At 40.6% G+C, this 21,343-nt stretch overlaps 1 protein-coding gene across 2 annotated transcripts in view; it reads left to right on the top strand.

The window, feature by feature from the left end:
• CACNB3 (calcium voltage-gated channel auxiliary subunit beta 3) overlaps window positions 1-20,877 on the top strand; it is a 264,611-nt gene extending 243,734 nt beyond the window's left edge. For both annotated transcript variants that reach the window (XM_040341192.1, XM_040341191.1), the window contains 3 exons: window positions 2,592-2,687; window positions 9,615-9,773; window positions 12,929-20,877. In XM_040341192.1, the coding sequence (XP_040197126.1) occupies window positions 2,592-2,687; window positions 9,615-9,773; window positions 12,929-13,243 (570 nt within the window). In that variant the 3' untranslated portion in view covers window positions 13,244-20,877. The remainder of the gene's footprint in view (window positions 1-2,591; window positions 2,688-9,614; window positions 9,774-12,928) is intronic.
• Window positions 20,878-21,343: the final 466 nt, after the last annotated feature.

Here is a 21,343-nt window from a genome sequence, read left to right as displayed (position 1 = left end):
CTAAAGGCAAATAGACTGTACACTTTGCAAAGTGCAGTTGCCCTCTCCAAGTGCAGTTGATCCAGACTTAGTAAATGAGATAAAGCTTCATTTTGCAAGAGTACCCAATCACATGCAAGGAAAATAAAATAAACAGCATTTTTGCTTGCACGTGATTCGATGATGTAAGTCCGCAGAGTTTCTGCTCATTTACTAAGTTCTGGAGAAACTGTATTTGCAGGGGCAAACTGCTCTTTGCAATGGCACAGTCTTTTTGCCTTTAGTAAAAAAAAAACATTGGGCCAGATTCTCATAGAATGCGCGTTGGCTTAGTGTAAGCCATTTACACTACGCCGCCACAACTTCCTGGAGCAAGTGCCGTATTCTCCAAGCACTTGCTCCGTAATTTGCGGCGGCGTAGTGTAAATGGCCCGGCGTATGGCCGCGTAATTCAAAGGGGACGGCTTGTATTCAAATTAAGCGCGCCCCCGCCCGGATCGAATTGTGCATGCGCCGGGCGGAAAAATAACCCAGTGCGCATGCTCCAGCTCACGACGGAAAACGTCAATGACGCCGACGTGAGCGTCATTGACGTAAAGTCGTATTCGCAAACGAGTTAGTAAAACTACGTAACCGACGGAAAAAGACGACGCTGACCCGACGCCATACTTAACATGGCATACGGCGGACTGGCAGGGGTAACCTTACGCTTACGGAAACGACGGAAACGACGACGACGCGGCGCAAATTCGTTCGGGAATCGGCGTATCAGGCTCATTTGCATAGTCAAATGAGAACTGAACGTAAACACCACCTAGCGGCCAGCGTCGAATTACATCTAAGATCCGACGGTGTAAGTCACTTACACCTGTCGGATCTACGCCGTATCTATGCGAAAATGATTCTAGGAATCATACGCATAGATACCCGGGGCCAAAAACAGAGATACGACGGTGTTTCCTGAGATACACCGTCGTATCTCTTCTGAGAATCTGGCCCATAGTCTTTACTGTAAAATAATTCATCTTTTTAATTTGTATTTATATAGTTTGAAATGATATGATATTGTACATGAGGGCAGTTAAATTTGCTAGCCCCCATAACCTATGTCTCATAGATATTCTACATGTTGCTGTATTTAACCAGTTCAGCACTTTGGGGCGTACTATGTACATCCAAAGAGTGAACCTTTGTTTTTTTCAGCTCCATAGCTGCCGATCACTTTCACACAGCCGGCAGGGTGGTGCCTCCACACCCTCCCGCCGGCAGCCCCCACTTTCCGTGGTTCTCAGGTTGTCCCACTCTTACTAGTGCTCGGGAACACAACCACCAGCGAGGGGAGAGAGATTGCTGTGAGTCCGAGGCAAATCCATGCTTTGATCTCACATGCAAACAATCAACCCGAAAAAGATGTCACTTCCGGTTTCATCTGCACCCTTTCCTGGCCAGTAGAGCAAGGGGACACATCTAACCAAGCTTATCTGTGCTTGGTTAGATGGTGTGAAGGGCAGGGGAGACATTGGGGTCTATTAGACCCCTAATGTCTCCATAAAGAGTACCTGTCACCTGCCCAATGCTATCACATGAGGTTTTATTAACCCCTTATGATAGCAATCAAGTAAAAAAAAAAAGAAAGAAAAATAAAAAAGTAAAAAAAGATAATTAAATATATTAAAATGTAAAACAAAATTGCACGAACCCCCGTTGCCCCGCACAACTGCGCAAATGCAAGCCTAGGGTGCACACGACTATGTAAACCGTGTTTGCGCCACACGTATGACATACCACTACGAATATCAGAGTGTGAACAATAATTCTCACACAAGAGCTCTTAGTTAACCTTAAATTGATGAGCTGTAAAGGCTTTTAAAGCATCACCTATGGTGATTTTTGAGCACCATAGTTTTTTAGCGATATCGTGGGCGCAGGCAATTTAAAGACATGGAATGTTTGGTATCTGTTTACTCGATGCAAACCCATCTTTTATGTTTTAACCAAAAATGGGTATTATAAGGTGTGATTTTCCATTAAAATTCAGTTAATTATATTTTTTATGGAAAATGTAAGTTTAATAAACAGTTGGCACAAATATCATGTGAAACAAAAATTTACAACTATCACCTTTTTATTCTACAGGGCCCCTGCTTTCAAAAAATATATAATGTATTGGGGGTTTAATTAATTTTATTGCAAACAAAATAGGTTTTTACATGTATGCGACAAAAAAAAAAAAAAAATGGTTAATACATGCACATTCTTAACCTACTTATACTCACCTCCCCCACCCCCTTTAGAAACATTGGGTATTTAATGGTGCAACTGAGCAACAGCAGGCAGTGAGAATGAGTATAATCGGGTCAGGTAGTGGCTTTCAAAGAGACTTGGGAAGTGCATTAAACTTATTTTCATGTAAAAGGACTTAAGAAATACGGAGACTGCCATTTCTATCCTTGTCCTCTAGTTTTTATTTATTTTTTTACCTAAAAAAGGAAAAGATACATTACTACTTAAAGGTACAGTAAACACAACATAATTTATACTATACAGCGGCTTGCTTTCAGCCAAAGAAATGTATACATTTTTCAGGGGAGATGTGTGGGCATTTCTTCCAGGTGCTGCAGCGACTAATAAAATCCAGGGGGAAATCACAGATCAAACACCTCAATGTCCAGATGTTGGCTGCTGAGAAATTGATGCAGTGTCCTCCGGTAAGAAAGCAGATGTCTTCATGTCATTTAGTAATATGACCTCTATTGTGCTGTATAGCTATTAAGCATGGAATAGTTTTTATTATTATACAGGATTTATATAGCACCAACAGTTTGCGCAACGCTTTACAAAAAAAAGGGAGACATTACACTTACAACAAAACTCAATATAGGAGGGCCCTGCTCATTAGAGTTTACAATCTAAAAGGAAGGATCAAGTGATGCAAAAGGTAATAATTGTGGGAGATAAGCTGATGAAGAAAGTACAATTATTAGAGGTGGGAAGAGGTGCGTTTTCAACCTTTTCTATAGGAGAATGCGACATTCCAAAAGGTAAAAGTAAGTTATAACTTGTACATGTACTTTAATGGCATCCCAGTCTTAGTCCGTAGGGTTCACTATTGAGTTGGCTCACCCTTTGCAGCTATAACAGCTTCAACTCTTCCGGGACGGCTGTCCACAAGGTTTAGGAGTGTGTCTATGGGAATGTTTGACCATTCTTCCAAAAGCGCATTTGTGAAGTCAGGCACTGATGTGGATGAAAAGGCCTGACTCGCAGTCTCCGCTCTAATTCATCCTAAAGGTGTTCTATTGTGATGAGGTCAGGCTCTGTGCAGGTCAGTCATGTTCCTTCACCCTCATCCATGTCTTTAAGGACCTTGCTTTGTGCAGTGGTGCTCAGTCATGTTGGAACAGGAAGGGGCCATCCCCAAACTGTTCCCACAAAGTTGGGAGCATGAATTTGTCCAAATTGTCTTGGTATGCTGACGTCTTAAGAGTTCCCTTCACTGGAACTAAGGGGACAAGCCCAACCCCTGAAAAACAACCCTACACCATAATCCCTCCTCCACCTAATAATTTGGACCAGTGCACAAAGCAAGGTCCATAAAGACCTGGATGAGTGAGTTTGGGGTGGAGGAACTTGGCTGGCCTGCACAGAGTCCTGACCTCAACCTGATAGAACCCCTTCATCCATGCGCCTGGCCCCTAATCTACATGCAGGGCGCCGAACGCATGGATTTCAATGTTTTTCTTTTTTAAGCACTGAGGCTCTAATTGGCTTTGAAAAAGGGTGGGCTCGGTATGCAGAGCACTGCGCTCTGAGCCCACCCAGTAATAATATTCACTATTGTCTTCCTGATTCTCCTGCCAGCCAATCATGAAGTGGGTCCTGAGACCCATTTGGCTGAGGAAGAGGAGACGCAGGGGAAACCCCTGTGAAGCTGAAGAGGAGGAGACGCAAGGTGAAGCCTCCGAGGAAGAAGGGTTGCCCGTGACCTAGATGGGGTAAGTGCATGGCTGGTAGACTGATGATCGAGCAACAGGGGTGGTGGCGGTGATTCGACCGACTGGTTGGGGGGGGCAGGGTTTTGAGCACCAGCCGTCACTGATGATATTTGATTGCTAACTGATTTATAATTTCACTACTTAGTACAACTTAGTAGCTGGAAACAGAGGGAGTTTAGACCAGCGCTGCTCTTCATTTCTTTTCAAATTTCTTTTGGTGCTTTATCAAAATTAGACTGGCCGCGGTCTGTTCTCTATAGAGTTTTTCATTTTTACAAAGATTTGTATTTTTTTTACATTTTATATTTTTTTGTTTTTATTGTGTCCCATTTCCCAAACATTTCCTTTGGCGCTGTGTCTCCCTTCTCTTTTATTTATTACTAGTAATAACTTGACATTTAAATTGGAAAGGTCATAATGATTTTAGTGTATTTTATAAGTGAGTAGGTTTGTTTAACCTCCCTGGCTGTATGATTATGTCAGATTTTAGGTGCTGAAAGCGGTACAATTATTTTGCATGTAAATTTGGCGTTTTATATTGTAGGTCTGTAATTCTTAGAAATAACTCACTTAAATCTGTCCAAACAAGAAAATGGAAGAGATCGCGCTAAAATATTGAACAGTGAATAATCAATGAGTAAAAGTTCAAATAAAGAATCAGTCCACAGGAAACTTCATATGAACAATCTCCCGAGTGTAACACCGAATCCACATAAGAAGAGTGCTTGAAAGGTAAGCACCTCCACCAAGGTTATAAAAGCCTCTTACCAGATGGAAATGATCTCCAAATTATAAGAGATCGAATATAGCGTGATAAGAGACAAGGATGGATGATATCCCATAGGAAGCCACAGCGCTGAAATCCTGATAGACTGTATCCTTACGTTAGATAGGTACTCCTGATAAATCATCCAAGGGTATGCAAAAACAGAAGGGGCTCACAACCTTCTTTAATTGATAAAAATAAGTGGAAATGCACTTACAATTTAACAGCAAACATGGAGCATAAAAACAAGCCGGCCTGCTTAACACACAGCCCGTATCCGGGTAGAAGATGCACGGTGACGTCAGAACGCCGCCTCCCTACGTTTCGTCACGACAGGACTTATAATTTGGAGATCATTTCCATCCGGTAAGAGGCTTTTATAACCTTGGTGGAGGTTCTTTCCTTTCAAGCACTCTTCTTATGTGGATTCGGTGTTACACTCGGGAGATTGTTCATATGAATTTGCCTGTGTGGCGGGACTGATTCTTTATTTGAACTTTTACTCATTGATTATTCACTGTTCAATATTTTAGCACGATCTCTTCCATTTTTCATTTTGTTCTTGTGTGGTTTAACACTTTTAGATCGCTGCTTTTTTCTGTTAAACAAGCGCAATATTTTTTCTGCACCATTCTGTCCAAACAAGAGTCTAGTAGACATCCCAGGTATGATAAAGTTTGAAACACAAAATCATAAATTATAATATAATAAATAACTATAAATAATTATAACAAATAGTAATATAATAATAAGAAAATGAGTCAATAATGTAATCACTGAAATTTGCTCAGTTGCAGAATTATCGCTGTCATTACTTTTAGTGTTTGATGACGAATTTCCCCACAAATCGCTATCGCTCCATTCTGCAAGTGATTATAAATTATTATCGCTGTTTTTTAGCTGGTCTAAAAGCACTTTTGACATAAAAGGACACTTTTTGGTTGCTATGGACAATCTACAGTTTCCAGGCAGAAGAAAACTGTTTTTATAATATAAAAGTGCATGCAGGACACTGGACAGACCACTAGGGACAAAGGGGATGTGTAATTATTTTATACAGTACTGTGAGCTGTAAAATTACATTGTACTGTATGTGTACTGTGTTTTACTTTTTTGAATTTGGCGCCAAAAACTCTGCCCCTGTGCCTCGTAACGTCGCAGGGAACGGAGCTCGGCGGCACTCGAGGCACTGTGTGAATCGAGCGAGGAGACAGCTCGACCACACAGCGGGGGGACATCGCAGGATCCAGGGACAAGGTAAGTAACTCCCTGCCTGGATACTGCGATGCAATTCCGAGTCTGGCTTGGGGTTACCGATTTTGGTGCTGAAATTTCAACCTGAGCCGGACTCTGGATTACCACCAGGGAGGTTAGACATCATACGCTGTGCAAACTGTAGGCGCTATATAAATCCTGTATAATAAATAAAAATATATTTAATTTTTTTTTTACTGTACCCATAAATTGCCGCCACTGTGCCATCAAATGCAGCTACTGTACCCATCAATTGCTGCCAGTGTACCCATCAATTGCCGCCACTGTGCCCATCATTTTATGCCATTGTGCCCATCAATTGCCGATACTGTGCCCATCAACTGCTACCAGTGTGCCCATCATTTGCCGATACTGTGCCCATCAACTGCTGCCAGTGTGCCTATCAATTGCTGCCACTGCGCCCATCAATTGCCGCTACTGTGCCTATCATTTGCTGCCAGTGTGTTCATCAATTGCCGCTACTGTGCCTATAAATTTCTGCCAGTGTGCCCATCAATTGCCGATACTGTGCCCATCAACTGCTGTCAGTGTGCCTATCAATTGCTGCCACTGTGCCCATCAATTGCCGCTACTGTGCCCATAAAATGCTGCCAGTGTGCATCCCCCGCCCGCCCAGCACTTACCTGTCTCGGTGGGGCAGCAAGTCACATCGGCGGTGTCTTCCACGCTCCTCGATGTCTTCTCCCGTCCTCTCTTCCCGTCCTCTGCTATGGATGGATGCCTGATAGGCGACTTCCAATCACAGCGCCTCTCATTTCAGCCAATCAGGTGACAGGTAGCAGACCCGAGCACCTGATTGGCTGAGATGCGGTTCAGTGTTAGGAAAGCGAATATTCATTTACTTTCCTAACACAACGCTGAGTGAACAGCGAGCACCCAGCATGGCGCACACCGTTCACCTTTTTGAATCGCCTCTAATCTACAGGTTTTCTATGGCTCTAATCAGGTGCTTCCATAAAAAAATACCCCGCCGCTGTAATTCAGGCTCCCGGTGCCCGAAAAGGGGCTGGGCACCTGAATAAGGGGTGGCAGCGACAACCATATATAGATTCATGTAATGCATGAATCTATCTATGGTGATAAAGGGGTGGCAGGAGAGAGGGGGCGGCGCCCATACGACCCGCCACTGTCATGGAAAATCCTGAATGATGTAGTAACTATAAACCATGCCAGCAGCTATGGATGAGCAGAGATTAGAACCAACAGCTGAAGGTCTGTATGTAAAGGCAAACCAAACTGACAGAGTGAAGACAATTTCATACAATGTTGCTCCACATTTTGGCTTTGAGACTTACAGGTCAGGCCTCGTACACACGACCGAGGAACTCGTCGTAAATGAAACATCGTTTTCCTCGACGAGTTCCTTGTTAGGCTTGTCGAGAAACTTGACAAGCTTTCTTTGCGTACACACTGTAAAGACCAAATCTTGACGTTCTCAAACGCGGTGACGTACAACACATACGACGCCAGGGGACGTTTGATTCCACTGGCACAAGCCTTGGGGCTGCTTTTGATAATCTCATGTTACTGCGTGTTAAGTAAAAGTTTGGTAAGAGACGATTTGCACTTTTCAGTCTGTTACAGCGTGACGAATGTGCTATCTCCATTACATATGCTACTTTTACCGAAGGTGCGCTCATGTCTCATACTTTATTCTGAGCATGCGCGTGTTTCTTAGCATACACACGATTGCGTTTATCGTCGTAAACCAGCCCGACGAGAAACACGACAAGGAAATTGAGACTCCCGACGAGGAACTTGTTCTCTTCTTTTCTCGTCGAGTTCCACGACAGTTTTCTCAATGAAAAACATACACACAACTGTTTTCCTTGGCAAAAAAGCTCTTCCACCAAGTTTCTTGATGGATTCTGTCCAGGAAAACGGTCGTGTGTACGAGGCCTAACAAATATAATGCTGTGCACAGAAGTCCTATATCTGTTTGTACAAGCATTCGGTCAACAATGAATATCGCTTACTATGTATCAAATCATTACTTGGAACTTCTCAAATAAACAGCATGTCTACAAAGCTGCCATATACACAGTGAAAGAAAACAGCAATAACCATGTGAACAGGCACAGGCAGCAATGGCAGGATGGATGGACACAAGCCAGCAGGTAAGTAAGGTGAAACATTTAGGCCCCATTCACACCTGAGATTTTTTGGTGTTTTTCGGGAGTTTTTTTTTCAAGCTTTTTTAAAGTGTTTTAGTAGTGTACAAGCATTTTACAGCTTCAGGCATTTTTGTTTAGCCAATAGAAAGCACTAGGGGGAGAAGAGGGAGAGGAATTTAGGAGTGGAGAGCTGCTATTTGAGAATTTTACAAGCATCTTACGAGCGTTTCTCTGCTCAAGTCAGGCATTTCTTTTGAATTCAATGGGGCCAAAAACGCTTGTAACCAGCCAAAAAACAGCTCAAGTACATCTTTGAGCTTCAGGTGTTTTGCTTCAGGCAACAGAACGCTCATATGTGAACAGTAGCCATTGAAATTAATGGGATTTTGCTTGTTGGGCATTTTGGAGCTTCAGAGATGAGAGTTTTACAAGCTGAAAATGTCCTTGATAAACAAAATCTTTGATAATGCTTTTAAAACTGGGATTGAATAAGCAGGAACAGAATAGAAGTTAACCAGAAAAGAGGCAAACACAGCTTTTTGACCCTTTATAAATAGCTTCTTAGTTTTCCTCTAAAGCTGGTGGAAAGTAAGATTGAGCTAAAGAGAGTGCAATAGGGTCAGACATGAAATCTTAATTTAAAGTGGAATTCTGGGATAACCCTAACTACTCTTAACTGTCCCTCCCACCTCTTAACACCTTTGCTTACTAACCTGTGTAAGAAACATGTATATACTGGCCTATTTTTAGGGCACTCCGGTCAGGGCACATGATCACCCCTGTGTTAGAAGCAGCTGCAGGGGAGAGGAGAGAGTGCTTGACAATGGTTAGTAAAGCCTGGAGCTGTTTGACATCATTCATAAGCTTCAATGACCCATCCACGGGGAATTAGAATGGGTAATGGATATTTTCATACTAAAGTTTTGATGTAAGTAGAAATTAGCTCAGACATCCGACAAACTCCTTTCCATCGAAGCTTCCACTTTGTGCTACGTTCATGTCCAATTAGCTTTGGGCTGGGTCATTCCCTGCCACACATATACAAAGGGGAGGGGTGTTGATGATGTCAGTGCCCTTATATGGATACATGACCATACTTAGTAAATAACATTTGCAAAATTTTAGCATGTGTCCATATATTGGCACTGAGATCACCAGCATCCCGCTCTTTTGTGTAAGTATAAAGCAGAGCAGGGAATGACCCGGCCTACAGCTGATTGGACTAAAAAATAGCGCAAAGTGTAGGTTTGGATAGAGTGTTTGGGGGATCTGTATCATCTCAAATTGTACACTGGAAGGGAGAGGCAGGTTGAGTTAAATACAGAGCTTTTATTAGTGGCCAAGACTATGTTCAATACAAAAATACAATTGAGCTGAGTAGTCTTGTAAAAATGTGAAAGTAACATGAACAATTTAAGATATACTTATTCTTAAATATACTTAAATATATTACCTTGGTAACATTCTTCATTATTCTGTTTTTAGGAATTGTTTGATGTCATACTGGATGAGAATCAATTAGAAGATGCCTGTGAGCACCTTGCAGAATATATGGAGGTGTACTGGAAAGCTACACATCACCCCGCGCACCAACACCCTAGCCAGAACCTAATGACACCACCCACTGCCATCCCCGGTTTACAGGTACCGCCAACAATTAATATCATGGAATTATCCAGAGCTGCTATTAATAACATCGAAAATAAGAGAGAGGAACAGAATGAGGACCCTAATTCATAACATTGAACCTGGGTGTAATAAAAAGAACTTGGAAAAAGAGGGACCAGACATAAAGTATACATGATGGGTTACAAACAACTATGGGATGTAAAGTTGTGGTTGCAATGTTAATCCCGCTTGCAGAATTTGGCAGGCGGCACCCTTAAAGGTCAAAGGGAGTGCACCTCAACCGTGAACCAAAATTCAGTTATGGTGCAGTATTTTAATACAAATCCCCATTGAATAAAAAACAAAAGACATTCAGTAGGCGGTATAATAACCTCCTGAACGATTGGCAGCCACTGCACTACCACCTTCTGCAAAAAAGGTTTCAACATAGATCACTTTTCATAGGACAGTAGACACTGCCATCTGTCTGAAAGAGTCCTTCGAGAATATGAATGGAGTTTCCATGCTGATAAATATAGATAAGCAAGTAATAGAAAAATGAATCACTTAACAAGGTTACTTGGTGAATCAGCCCAATCTGCCATGAGTTCTGGGTCATCCAAAGTGGTTCATTCATCTATGCTGGTAAATGATGTCAGTCTTTTTTTATAACTCTTTAGAGCCCATTCGCACCTTTTGTGCTGGGCTGTGCCAGGCTGTTGTGCCCAGTGCAGTAAAGTCCCAACTCTAAGTCAAGACAATTTATCTTGTTTGCTAGGAAGGGACCATGTGCTGAAAATTTTCATCTGATTAAAGTTTTGCCTATGAAGACGTTATCGGTGAGCAGCTTTTTCTTTGGAATATAATGGGATATGTGTATAGGAGTGATGATAATTTACAATTACATTGGTGAAGTAAATTGGCAAGTAAGCTTTTATAATTAAAGCTGGAGTGTAATGTATTTATATGAAAGCTATGTTGCCATCCTCCCGCTTGACATCCTTTGATTGAAAAATCAAAGGAACCAGAAGAAAAACTGCCTGCTGAACAGAATCAGATGCAGCCACTGTTTGGGTATTTTGACAGTTGGTGGGGCAATCTATCAAAATGCAATAACCGCAGTAGGAGATCCATCCATGCTCTATAGAGTACTCCCTTTCTTCTGCAATCTAAGCACTGAAAGTGTGATCCCTATAACTAATCCAATTGTGATGAGATAGTCTCAGTAACTTCTTGGCAGACAGTGTCTCAATCCAAATGACAATTTACAGATCGAAGAAAGCTTTAATCCAAAACTTGTGCAAATCTTAACAATCGAACATTAGATAAGCAAATAAAAATCATAGTGTGTCTAGCTTCAGCAGAATACAGTACATGTGCTGAATGGAGGCTAAAGCATGAAAAAGGATGGGACTAACTTCATAGAGCATCCACTAGCTATGGAGGGAGGAAAGGACAAAATTATTCAAAAGCAAACAAACAGACAATGCATGTGTACCTTGATATTACAAATGTAGTAGAAAAAAAGTTAAGGTTGGAGTTAAGCTTTAAAGTGTATCTAAACACAAAAACAAAAATGTAACCTATTGCAGCTTATCAAATTTTAGATGTGGTGGCTGCATTGGTTTTCCTGTTTTGCAGGATTTTTTCCTTTATTTTCACGTGGTAATTTGGCTCGTAACACACTTTGTGTCTGTCAAGAATGTCACATCTACCCCAACGCAGGTGGTCAGACACTATAGCTGGCTACTGTGTGCTTCACCTATATCAGCCCCCTTTCCCTTAAGACAAGCAGGCCTACCTGTACTTGGTTGCCCCCAGGACCTCTACACAATGCTATAGTGTCTGGCCACCACGCCAGGGCAGATGCGAACTGAGCAAAGCAAACAGGTACTTGAAGTTTAGCAGACAGATAGCGTGGTTCTAAAGCAGTTCAGGTAATAAGGCAGGAGATAATCCAGTATCCGTTCCAGGTAAAAGGCAGGCAGAGTTCAGGGGATAGTCCAGTATCCAATACAGGTCATACAGGAGATCCAACAGCAAACAAGGCAGACTAACGGGAGGCTTGATCTAGAACAATGCAGGTAAGTCTATCTATATCACAAGCGAGGGATAGAGTGTTCCGTTTTCTTTTATCAGGTGACTGACCAGATTAATCAGCTAACAGGTGAACACAGACAGGGGAAAAGTAACAGCCAACACCCGGGTGCTGGAATGAGGAACAGGAGCACTAAGTGATCATGACAGTGTCTTAGTGAGGGGAAGCAACTGAGATGCCCCCTAGACAGCAGCGCTGTCTGGAGAGGGTAGTATTATAAGACTAGTAGCTTTAGATGGTATTTACATAAGTGACTAACAAATTAAAAGAGAAGTATAGCCAAAGCTGCTGAGAGACTGAGCCAGCCACCATTTCACTCCTCCACAGCCCAGCGCTCCAGTGAGCAAAGAGCAGGCAAAGCAGAGAGCTGTGACTGACAGTCACCAGCTCTCTGGTCGAGGAGCTGTCAGAACCGAGTGATCAGCGGTTTTCGAACGGTCAATTCTCAGTGCAGAGGCGCCGAAGGACAGATGCAGCATCTGACCTATGCAGCATACACCTAGTTAGGTATGAATCTGCAAAAAAGCCCAAACCCATACTTCTCTTTTAAGTTGAACTTCAGCTAACACTTTTTTTAGCAGTTACAGCAACAATTTTGTTTTCCTTTTAGGATAAATATTTTATTTAAATGAACAGAAATGGACCATTGTTGGCACCCCTATCTGTCTTAAAGTGAATGCACTAGCTTAAATGAACCTATTTAGAAAATACAAAACAAACCTTTACAACCCCTTTAAGTGGGAGTGCAGGGAAAGTTAAGAGGAGTCACATGACGCTTTATAGTTCAGGGAACACAAACCATCTCTTCTTCCTCTTTTCTGATATTCAGTTAAACTACATACAAAGCAGACCATTTGCTACCCCCTATAGGGCAATCTATCATTACTTTTTTACTCCAATACTCACATAACACAAGGAATAGAGCCTGTACACAAGGACGTTATCGTTCAAGGCAACATAATATCTAAATATAGAACTGGCCATACAGATAAAAAAATACTATCTCTCTGAATAGGATGCGTACACTTTTACATATCTAAGGCTTTTATGTGTGTTATGTATATAGACACTCTCTCTCTCTTTCTGTTCCTAGAACCAGCAAGTTCTTTCGGATAGAGCCAGTGAGCACTCCCCTCTAGAACGTGACAGCCTAATGCAGTCAGATGAGGCTAGCGAAACCTCTCGTAAAACCTGGACGGCCTCTTCCCAGAGGAGCTCCCGCCACATGGAGGAGGAATACTCTGATGCCTACCAGGACCTGTACCAGCCTCATCGGCACCACAACAGTGGACTGCACAATACCAATGGCCATGACTCTCAGGATCGCCTTCTGGAACGTGACTCTGAGCAGAACCACAATGACAGGAACTGGCAACGCAACCGCCCCTGGCCCAAGGACAGCTATTGAGAGGAATCCCTCTCCACACACCCATCCAACACACATACACACACTCCTCCTGCATGGCAGTGCATGCCATGAGGCACAGCCACCAAGTGTAAATTTCCGGGTAGCACCAAGAGGCAAAAATGCAGTGTGGGAGAAAAGCAGCCCTATCCTGACCGGCCTGCAAAAAATACTAAAGGCAAAAGGGCTGTTTATGGGTAGCTGAGTCAGAAAGCAGAGCCAAGATACAACACATGGTCTTGTGGTTTACAGGTAAAGGCAGTGTATTACTGAAAAAACGTAACAATCCTAAAAAAAAAATCACTATCACCGTCCTTCAAACCCTTCAGATCCTATGGTGTTATGATGACAATTACACTACAGATACTGAGAATTTTTTTCCAAGACTTTCCATGCAATAGTGCTGGGAATCAAGCTCTGACTGCCAAGGTACAAACACTGGGGTGTCATTATCTGCCTTGTCTCTATCCAGCTGATATGAGCTGGCAGTGTGATCACCCCAGGATAGGGTTACAACTCTCCATCTTGTATTGTAATGACACAAACTATAGCATATACACTTTGTGTGGAACAGGGAAGTAAAAGCATGATTCAGCGTAGACATTTAAAGTGACATTGTCAGTTTTGCACCTGCTCGGGACATTGGGGGCAGTCCAAGGTGGCACATTTGAGGAGTGTTCAATGAAACCATCTTATTTGCAGGAATCCTAAAAGACAATCTGGCCATACTGATTAAGTTAAGATGACATTACATGAACAGGATTGAATCCTGTACTCTCAGGACATACTGGTGTAGGGAATGGACATCAGATACAAAGGCTTTGTACGCATAGGCATCAGCTTGTATAAGAGCACACATCACACTTTATAAATCTGTCAGTAATCTTTAAAGTACATTCCTGAATTTTTTAGGGAACCCTTCAGCTATCATTTGGAGACAATAATATGGATCAGAATGTTTGTTTTGGCTGCTGCTAGCATGCTTCAGCAGCCTGTGGACAAGTTTCAAACATTGCTGCAGTTTCCTGAATGCTTGCTAGCTGCTTGTTTGAAGTGACAATCAACTCCTCCATTACGAATTGTATTCAACATCCTAAAAGTGCAGATGATAGGTGCTTTCAAGGCTTTGAGAACACAGTTTGAATCATACTGAAAGCCTTGCATTGCCTTGTAACTGATTGCTGAACACACTTCTCTTATGTAAACTGAAGCCTGTGTGTACAAGGTCGAAGACACAAGCAGGGTAAGAAGTATGTGTTCAAAAAGCTATTGCCTTCTGGGGGACTCAGTAGGACTGCCAAACAGCAATGTTTCTATGAATGTTCTTACATAGTCCACAACTGTGTTGCAAACATTGTCAACGTTGTGAATATTTGCATGCTGTATAGGTTAGGTGTTCAAGCACTATGGCCGCCTAGCCTTAACGATTTGTGGATTACTGTGGCAACCTCACATAAATGATGTACAACTCTACACGTACCTTCCACCTCCCAATATCTGTAAATAAGAAAGCAGGACATGTAAAACCGCTGCAATATGACCAACCCCCACCTAAATCCATTCAACCATATCGATTTCTATATAGTTCTATCTTTTTGGGTCCCATGCTTGTGAATGCCTTGACAAGTCTGGGAAGTCAGAATAATAATAAGTTGGAAAGTTGATCTTTCCCGTCCAGTCACTATTTAATGCAGCAAATACAGAGACCTTAGAAAAAATGTGCTGCTATTATACATTTTTGTTCTCAAATACCCTAATATCTGGCCAAAATTCTTGCTGTGATTCACTTTTGTGACCTGGGAACAATTTCATCATGTCTTCAACAAGTGTGATCTTAATTTTAGTCTGTGGGATGACAAAATGAAGTTGGTCACAGATCCTGGAAGTAGACTACAGCCAATGGATTAGGAGCCATACAGGTGAGTGCTATTTTGATAATCTACTCACCACCCATAATTTATATTTATAGCTAACCTGGAGGTCTTCTTTACAGCAGCAGATAGACTTCTTACCAGCTGCTGGCTTGAACACATTTACACTAATATTTTTTATTAGTATCCCAACATGGATTTATTGATCCTAACTATTTTCTGCAAAGCACATATTTCACATGCAGAACACCCATATTCCCAAGCAGCCTTTGTACTAATGTTTTGATTCTGGAATCTTAATTATAACTTTTAAAAAAGCTAATGAAGCATTCCACCATATGTTTGGAGCTTTGTGCTAGTATGGTTCTTATGTAAAGCCTACCGCACTTTAAATGCAGCCACCCTTTGTTCATTTTATTGCAGCATGTTGTGTAAAACTATTATTATTATTTTTATAGTGTTTGCATGTTAAAACACATAGCTTCAGGCAGACTTGACATAAATGACAAGTGACCCATTCTGTGACATTCAACAACACATAGTGGATAAAGCTGGGTCTGTCACAGCATCAAGGGAAGAAACTCAGATAATTTAATTTACTAACAGTGTGCATTAGGACACCTTTTTAAAGTGTAAAACCAAGGAAATTCCACTGGGGCTGCCATATATAACACCAAAAAAAAACCTGATGACCATTATTTATTCCCCTATAATACCTGATTGACAGCTACCCCACAATGCTAAACTAAACCCAATAACAAAAATGTAATAATTTCCAGCTTACTAGTGTTTATAATTTGTTGGTTGCATTAATTTTCTTTTTTTAAGGTTAAGAACATTTTCACCAAATACAGAGGATCCCTGTTGATCTTCCTAGAAAGGCAGTGTCCTTGTTTCTTCCCGTGAGCTAACCTGGAGGCATCAAACAATGTTATTGTATTTATGTAAACTACTAACCTACTCATCCCACATGTAGTGAAGATAAATGTTATAGTACACCCATGGACAGGTTAATTCAGACCACTGGGTAAAAATAAAGTGAAGGCACAATATGTTATATTTATGTTTTTTAAGGCTAAATTCACAAGGGTGGTGGAGGCAAAAGCTTTCAGTGCTTTGTTGTTTTAGCCTCCGTTCAGTCATTCAAGTGTTGGTGGTACATAATGGCCAAAAAACTTTTCTGTGTTTTTCCTGATGTCTGCTGGGTACTTGACACTGAAAACGAGCCAGATGTCCACTTCACCATGTGAACTGAGCCTGAAGCCTTTCCACATCCAAAATACCTCTATTTTCATTTGAATACTTACTGTGTATGAGCTGAGCAAAGTCTGAATATTGCAAAATCTAATTTTGTATCTTAAAACGGAGCTCCAGTCTGCAGCTGCTGACTGTAGCTGCTGACTTTAAATATAAGGACACTTACCTGTCAAGGCCACGATGTCGGCACCCTAAGCCAACATTGTAAGTAAGGGAAACCAGCAGTGAAGCCTTCAGCTGAACTTTCTGAATGATCCCAACGTCTTCAGGGACCTGTGTGTGTCCCAGAAGGCAGCGGGGGAAAGAAGGAGGGCCCGGAAATCCTCAAAGATCATCTCCGTATTCTGACCCAGAATTGGGAACGGGTATCTGTCAAAACCAGGTACCCGCTCCTCCCTCCCCCCCAAAAAGTACCAAACGTGGCAGTAAAGTGGGGGAGGGTGCGAAAACAAGCAGGGCTTCCCCTTTTGGATGGAGCTCACTTTTGGAAGAGCCAAAGAACCCCAGCAAAAACTGGGCAGTATACGTCACATAAATAGTAAAGTGTGGTACATACTGTTACCATCCTTTAGAAGTAAGCTTTTGGAATTGTAATTGGAGGACTTGAGCATTCAGTGTTTAGCTCTGTCATACAGATCATATTGTTTTTATTGACCCCCAATTTACTTATGATACTGTCATAGCAAAATCTAAAGATCTCTGTAAGATTTGGATTGAGGTAAATTGGAAAAAAAAAGTCACAAAATAGCATCCAAGTAAACACGCAAGCTTGTATATGGTATGGAATGGCAGGGATGGGCAGCATTAAATGGCAAATTCTAACACAGCCAATTGAAGATGTTTCTCCAAGTATTTGGTTATTTTTACTTAACACCCCTTCCAGATATCTGTCAAATACTTTGAAATTGCATGCATTTGACAGATAATGTGTGTGGGGAGTGATTTCAGGATAATGGGAGAAGATACACAAATACCTTACATAAAGCCAACAGACAATCAGACATTTGGTCATATATATTTATTGTAAAATTCCACAATGATTACATACAGTGCATATTACTTTTGGTAGGTACAACGTAGAGAGCTTCATAAATTGATCCAGAATCATCTTTAGAGCTCAGATATGTTTATTTCCCAGAAGGCATATTCAGCTCAGTAAATACACACGGAGCTAACATCACGTTATAGTGCATTGTTTCATTCTAAAGACCGGATCACAGATAACGATATGTTATGTCATTATAGGAAACCATAACCCTTAATAAATTCAGTTGGATAGAGATTTAATAGACCTTGTTTTTTGCTACCATTAGCTAAAAAAAATATAAAGAAATATATAAATATAATATAATGAATCCATGCAACCTTACAGTAATATATATTATATGATCATTAGAGGTCACAAATGAAAGCAAGACATTAACTGTATATGACTAAGTACCTTTATTATCTATACCACTCTATATTTTACTGCCATGTCTCCCAACATTCCTGTCCCAAATACCAGAGAGATTTATGTCAAGATTTGAACTAGCCCAGGCTCTCTTGATTTGCACACATTGGGCCTTAATTTGGCATGTCAATAATGACAAGCTGCTAGGTTGTCTTTTGGTCTCAGTATATGGGGAAAGCTGGGGGTTAGGCCATTTTTTTTTTGTAACCCACAAGTGTTCTTAAAAAGTATAAGCATATATTTTCTGAATTGATATAGAAAGCTTTCAAGAACCTTCTAATATACACCCATAAAAAGCCTCTTGCATTGTTTTTTTCTGTGGACAGTGGATATTAATTGTTTTTTTGTGTGGCATAACGCACAAAATAAATAGTTTGGTTTCCAGAGGGGTCGCCCCCTTATGGCACTGTATAGAAATTATTATGAAAGTAAAAAGGTATTAAAGCAAACCATTAACGAAGCTTAGCTCATACAAATCAGAAAGTTATATGTAAGTTCAGCAGAGTATTATGTACCTAATAGAAAGGGTCATGATGGATGATTTGCTCTACTCCCTTATGAAATATACATCTGCCAATACTTTTTTTGGCATTCCGAAGTACAGGTTTTGAATGTAGAAACACCACCTAGCTCCGTAATGTCAAAAAAAAATGTAACTTATGTTGATCCTCTCCTAAGCAGAGGAGCTGTTCAGTGGACTATTGAAGTAATCGGGAGTCTTTTGCAAAGCAAAACCATTCGCCTCCAAATGTTAGCATCAAATGCTCCCTTGTGGCATGCAAGTTTCAAAAAGGCTCCTTTATGTTCTAACAAAAAAGCCTTACTAGTCCATTTTATGCACAGATTATGGACTAGCACCTTGGATAGTGAGACAGTTGTCTTAGATTCAGCATTTACAGAAATTATCCACAATATCATCAAGTTTTTATTAGTGAAGATCACAGAGAATTGAGAGGCAGTTCAGCCAAAAGGTATTTTTATGGAAATATGTCTGAAAACAATTGTCTTTTTGTTTTCAGGTTATTTTAATCTATATATAGAGAAAAGGGACAAATACTGTACATATTAATCACTACCCCCCGTGGATCCAATTTCATTTTGAAAGGTGAAAAAAATATATATACACATATATTATAAATTGTATACAATTTATAATATATACACATATATTATAAATTGTATACAAGCTATTTTAGCCATAGGTTTACAAGACAAAATAAGCTTTAATTAGCACCTTTGCACAGGTAAGGCAAGAGGGGAAGTAACAACTCCTCTTTCCAACAAATCTAGGGCTAGTGGAATTAGTTGCATTGATCTCAGTCTGCTCACTGACTACCATCTATCAGCAGTTAGCAAGCTTTGTAGGAGTAAAAGTATATCAGTTATCCACTTTTATATTTTTCTTCCATGCTTTCCAGAAACACCGAAGAGCAGAGCTTGCCCTTTAACAGTCTATTGCATAGATAGGAGTAGCATGCAACTATGATATCATTATTGTAAAGCCAAGCAAGTAACAGTAAGGAAAAAATAATAAAACATAGTCTTCCTAATCCTGTCACAATGTAGAGATAGGAGAATAGGAAACTGTGCAGTAAGATGAAATGTGTAACTGGTACAATTTCTTTGTGGTCTATGTAGTACTGATAATTTCCAATGTCCTTTCATGCAGTAGCTTAATATTCTGTAGGAACTCTTGTAGCCTTAGGGTCTTTCAGCCTATGTACAGCTTTGCCTCCATGTAACAATTGGCTGACGTCAAGCAGATGGTTCAGCTCACCTTTGTCATTCTCTTCCTTCCATCTCCTTGGCAGCTCCTGATTACATTATGGCTCAGTGAATGTTTGTGCTATGACTATGAACAGCCCTTCATGACTTGCATCACATCAAACTACACGACACATCACAGAACAAAGTGAGAATGATAATCAGTGACTATACAGACTATGCTATACAACATATCAGTTATTAGAGCAGTTGCTCGCCATGCTGGATCAATCAGGAGTGCTAGCAAAGTGCAGGGATTGTGCAAAAATGTTATGTTTTTTTTAAATTGTCAAAAGCATGTTTAATTTGTACAATAATGTTTTTCTTCCTGTACATGTGCCATTGGCAGAATATAGCACACAGTAGCAAAGAACAAAATTTTTATTTTATTTTTAAAAAGCATCAAAGATTAATAGCTGATCTAATATAAAAGGACCGCTCACTGCCCATTTTGTGGATTTTAATTATTATCATAACAAAATGAAGCCTTATTAGGATGTGCTACTCTCATTTAAAGGACAGTTTCACAAAATGTCAGTTTTGGGTGTTTACAAAAATTAAATCTCTGCTGGCTACTTAAATCCCCATGGTCATCCATCTCCTTGAACTTCCACCTTCCTCATGGTGGCTGTTTTCACTTTTAGGCCATGAAGGCGGTTATTTGCCCCGGTACTAAACCAGCAGACAGGAATAACACATCAAGCTGATGTATAGCTGAGAACCCCAGTACAGTGACATAGCAACCAAACTCTGATAAATGAATCTGACAAACCTATCACATTCCTGGTAAAACTCATATTTGTTTGGATTTAACCTTTAATAAGCTATAAAGGAGGACCTTGAAAATCCTATTAAGGCCATACCCAAACAAAATGGGTCCCAATTGCCCTAGGTTGTTGTCAATGGCTCCTAATGAGGCTAAATGGCAAGTAAGGGATGAATCCACAGGATGTAAGTGATGGGTCCTTATTTAATTCGATAGTCTACCTGTCTGCCATAGGCTTTTCAGTCATCCCTTTAAACATTATAGAATGCTACCCTTTGTATGGCATGTTTGAATGTTTTAATCAGTTTGCACATAACAAGATAGAAATAAATGTTGCACTTATGTACCAGAGCCTGCACGTAAGAAAAAGCAAGTATCTGCTTTAGAGAACGCTCCTTTGGTTATCTCTGGTGTTCTAGCTGTAAATAGTGGATCTCTCTACTCTTCACTTTTTGGAAACCAGTTTTTCTACAATTCATTGTAAGATGTTTATGGGTTTTCTAAAAATGAATGAAACAAAGAATTATGTTGGCATAAATGTGTTTTTTATGAAGTAGAAAAAGAAATGATTTATTGTAAATGGAATTCTATGTTTACAGTTTAACCCCTTTTGTACTTGAATAGCCTGTAGCAAGAGGTTATTTATGTTCCTGCTGCCGCCATCTAGTGTCTTTTATCTTCAAGATTCTGTATGCACTGCATTTCAGGTAATGCAAAACATGGAAAGATATATACAGAAAATCTCTGGGAGATGGCACTGTTACCTGCATTCTCCAAGACGGTCTTACTTATCCTTGTTTTACTAATTACTAAGCATGAGTCAGTTAATTGAAACAAGCATGCAGTCAGTGAAGTGTTGAGACACTTAAGATACTCGTGTGTTTCTTGGTGATTTTTCCTGATCTGAAAATATATGAGTGACAACCTGTAAACCCAATCAAGTCACCAACATTAGCTCTAATATTTCTGTCCAGACTGGTTTATTTTAGCTA

Source organism: Rana temporaria, chromosome 2 (assembly GCF_905171775.1).
Source record: "Rana temporaria chromosome 2, aRanTem1.1, whole genome shotgun sequence".
Classification (NCBI taxonomy): Eukaryota; Metazoa; Chordata; class Amphibia; order Anura; family Ranidae; genus Rana; species Rana temporaria.
This window is presented reverse-complemented; position numbering and strand designations above follow the sequence as displayed.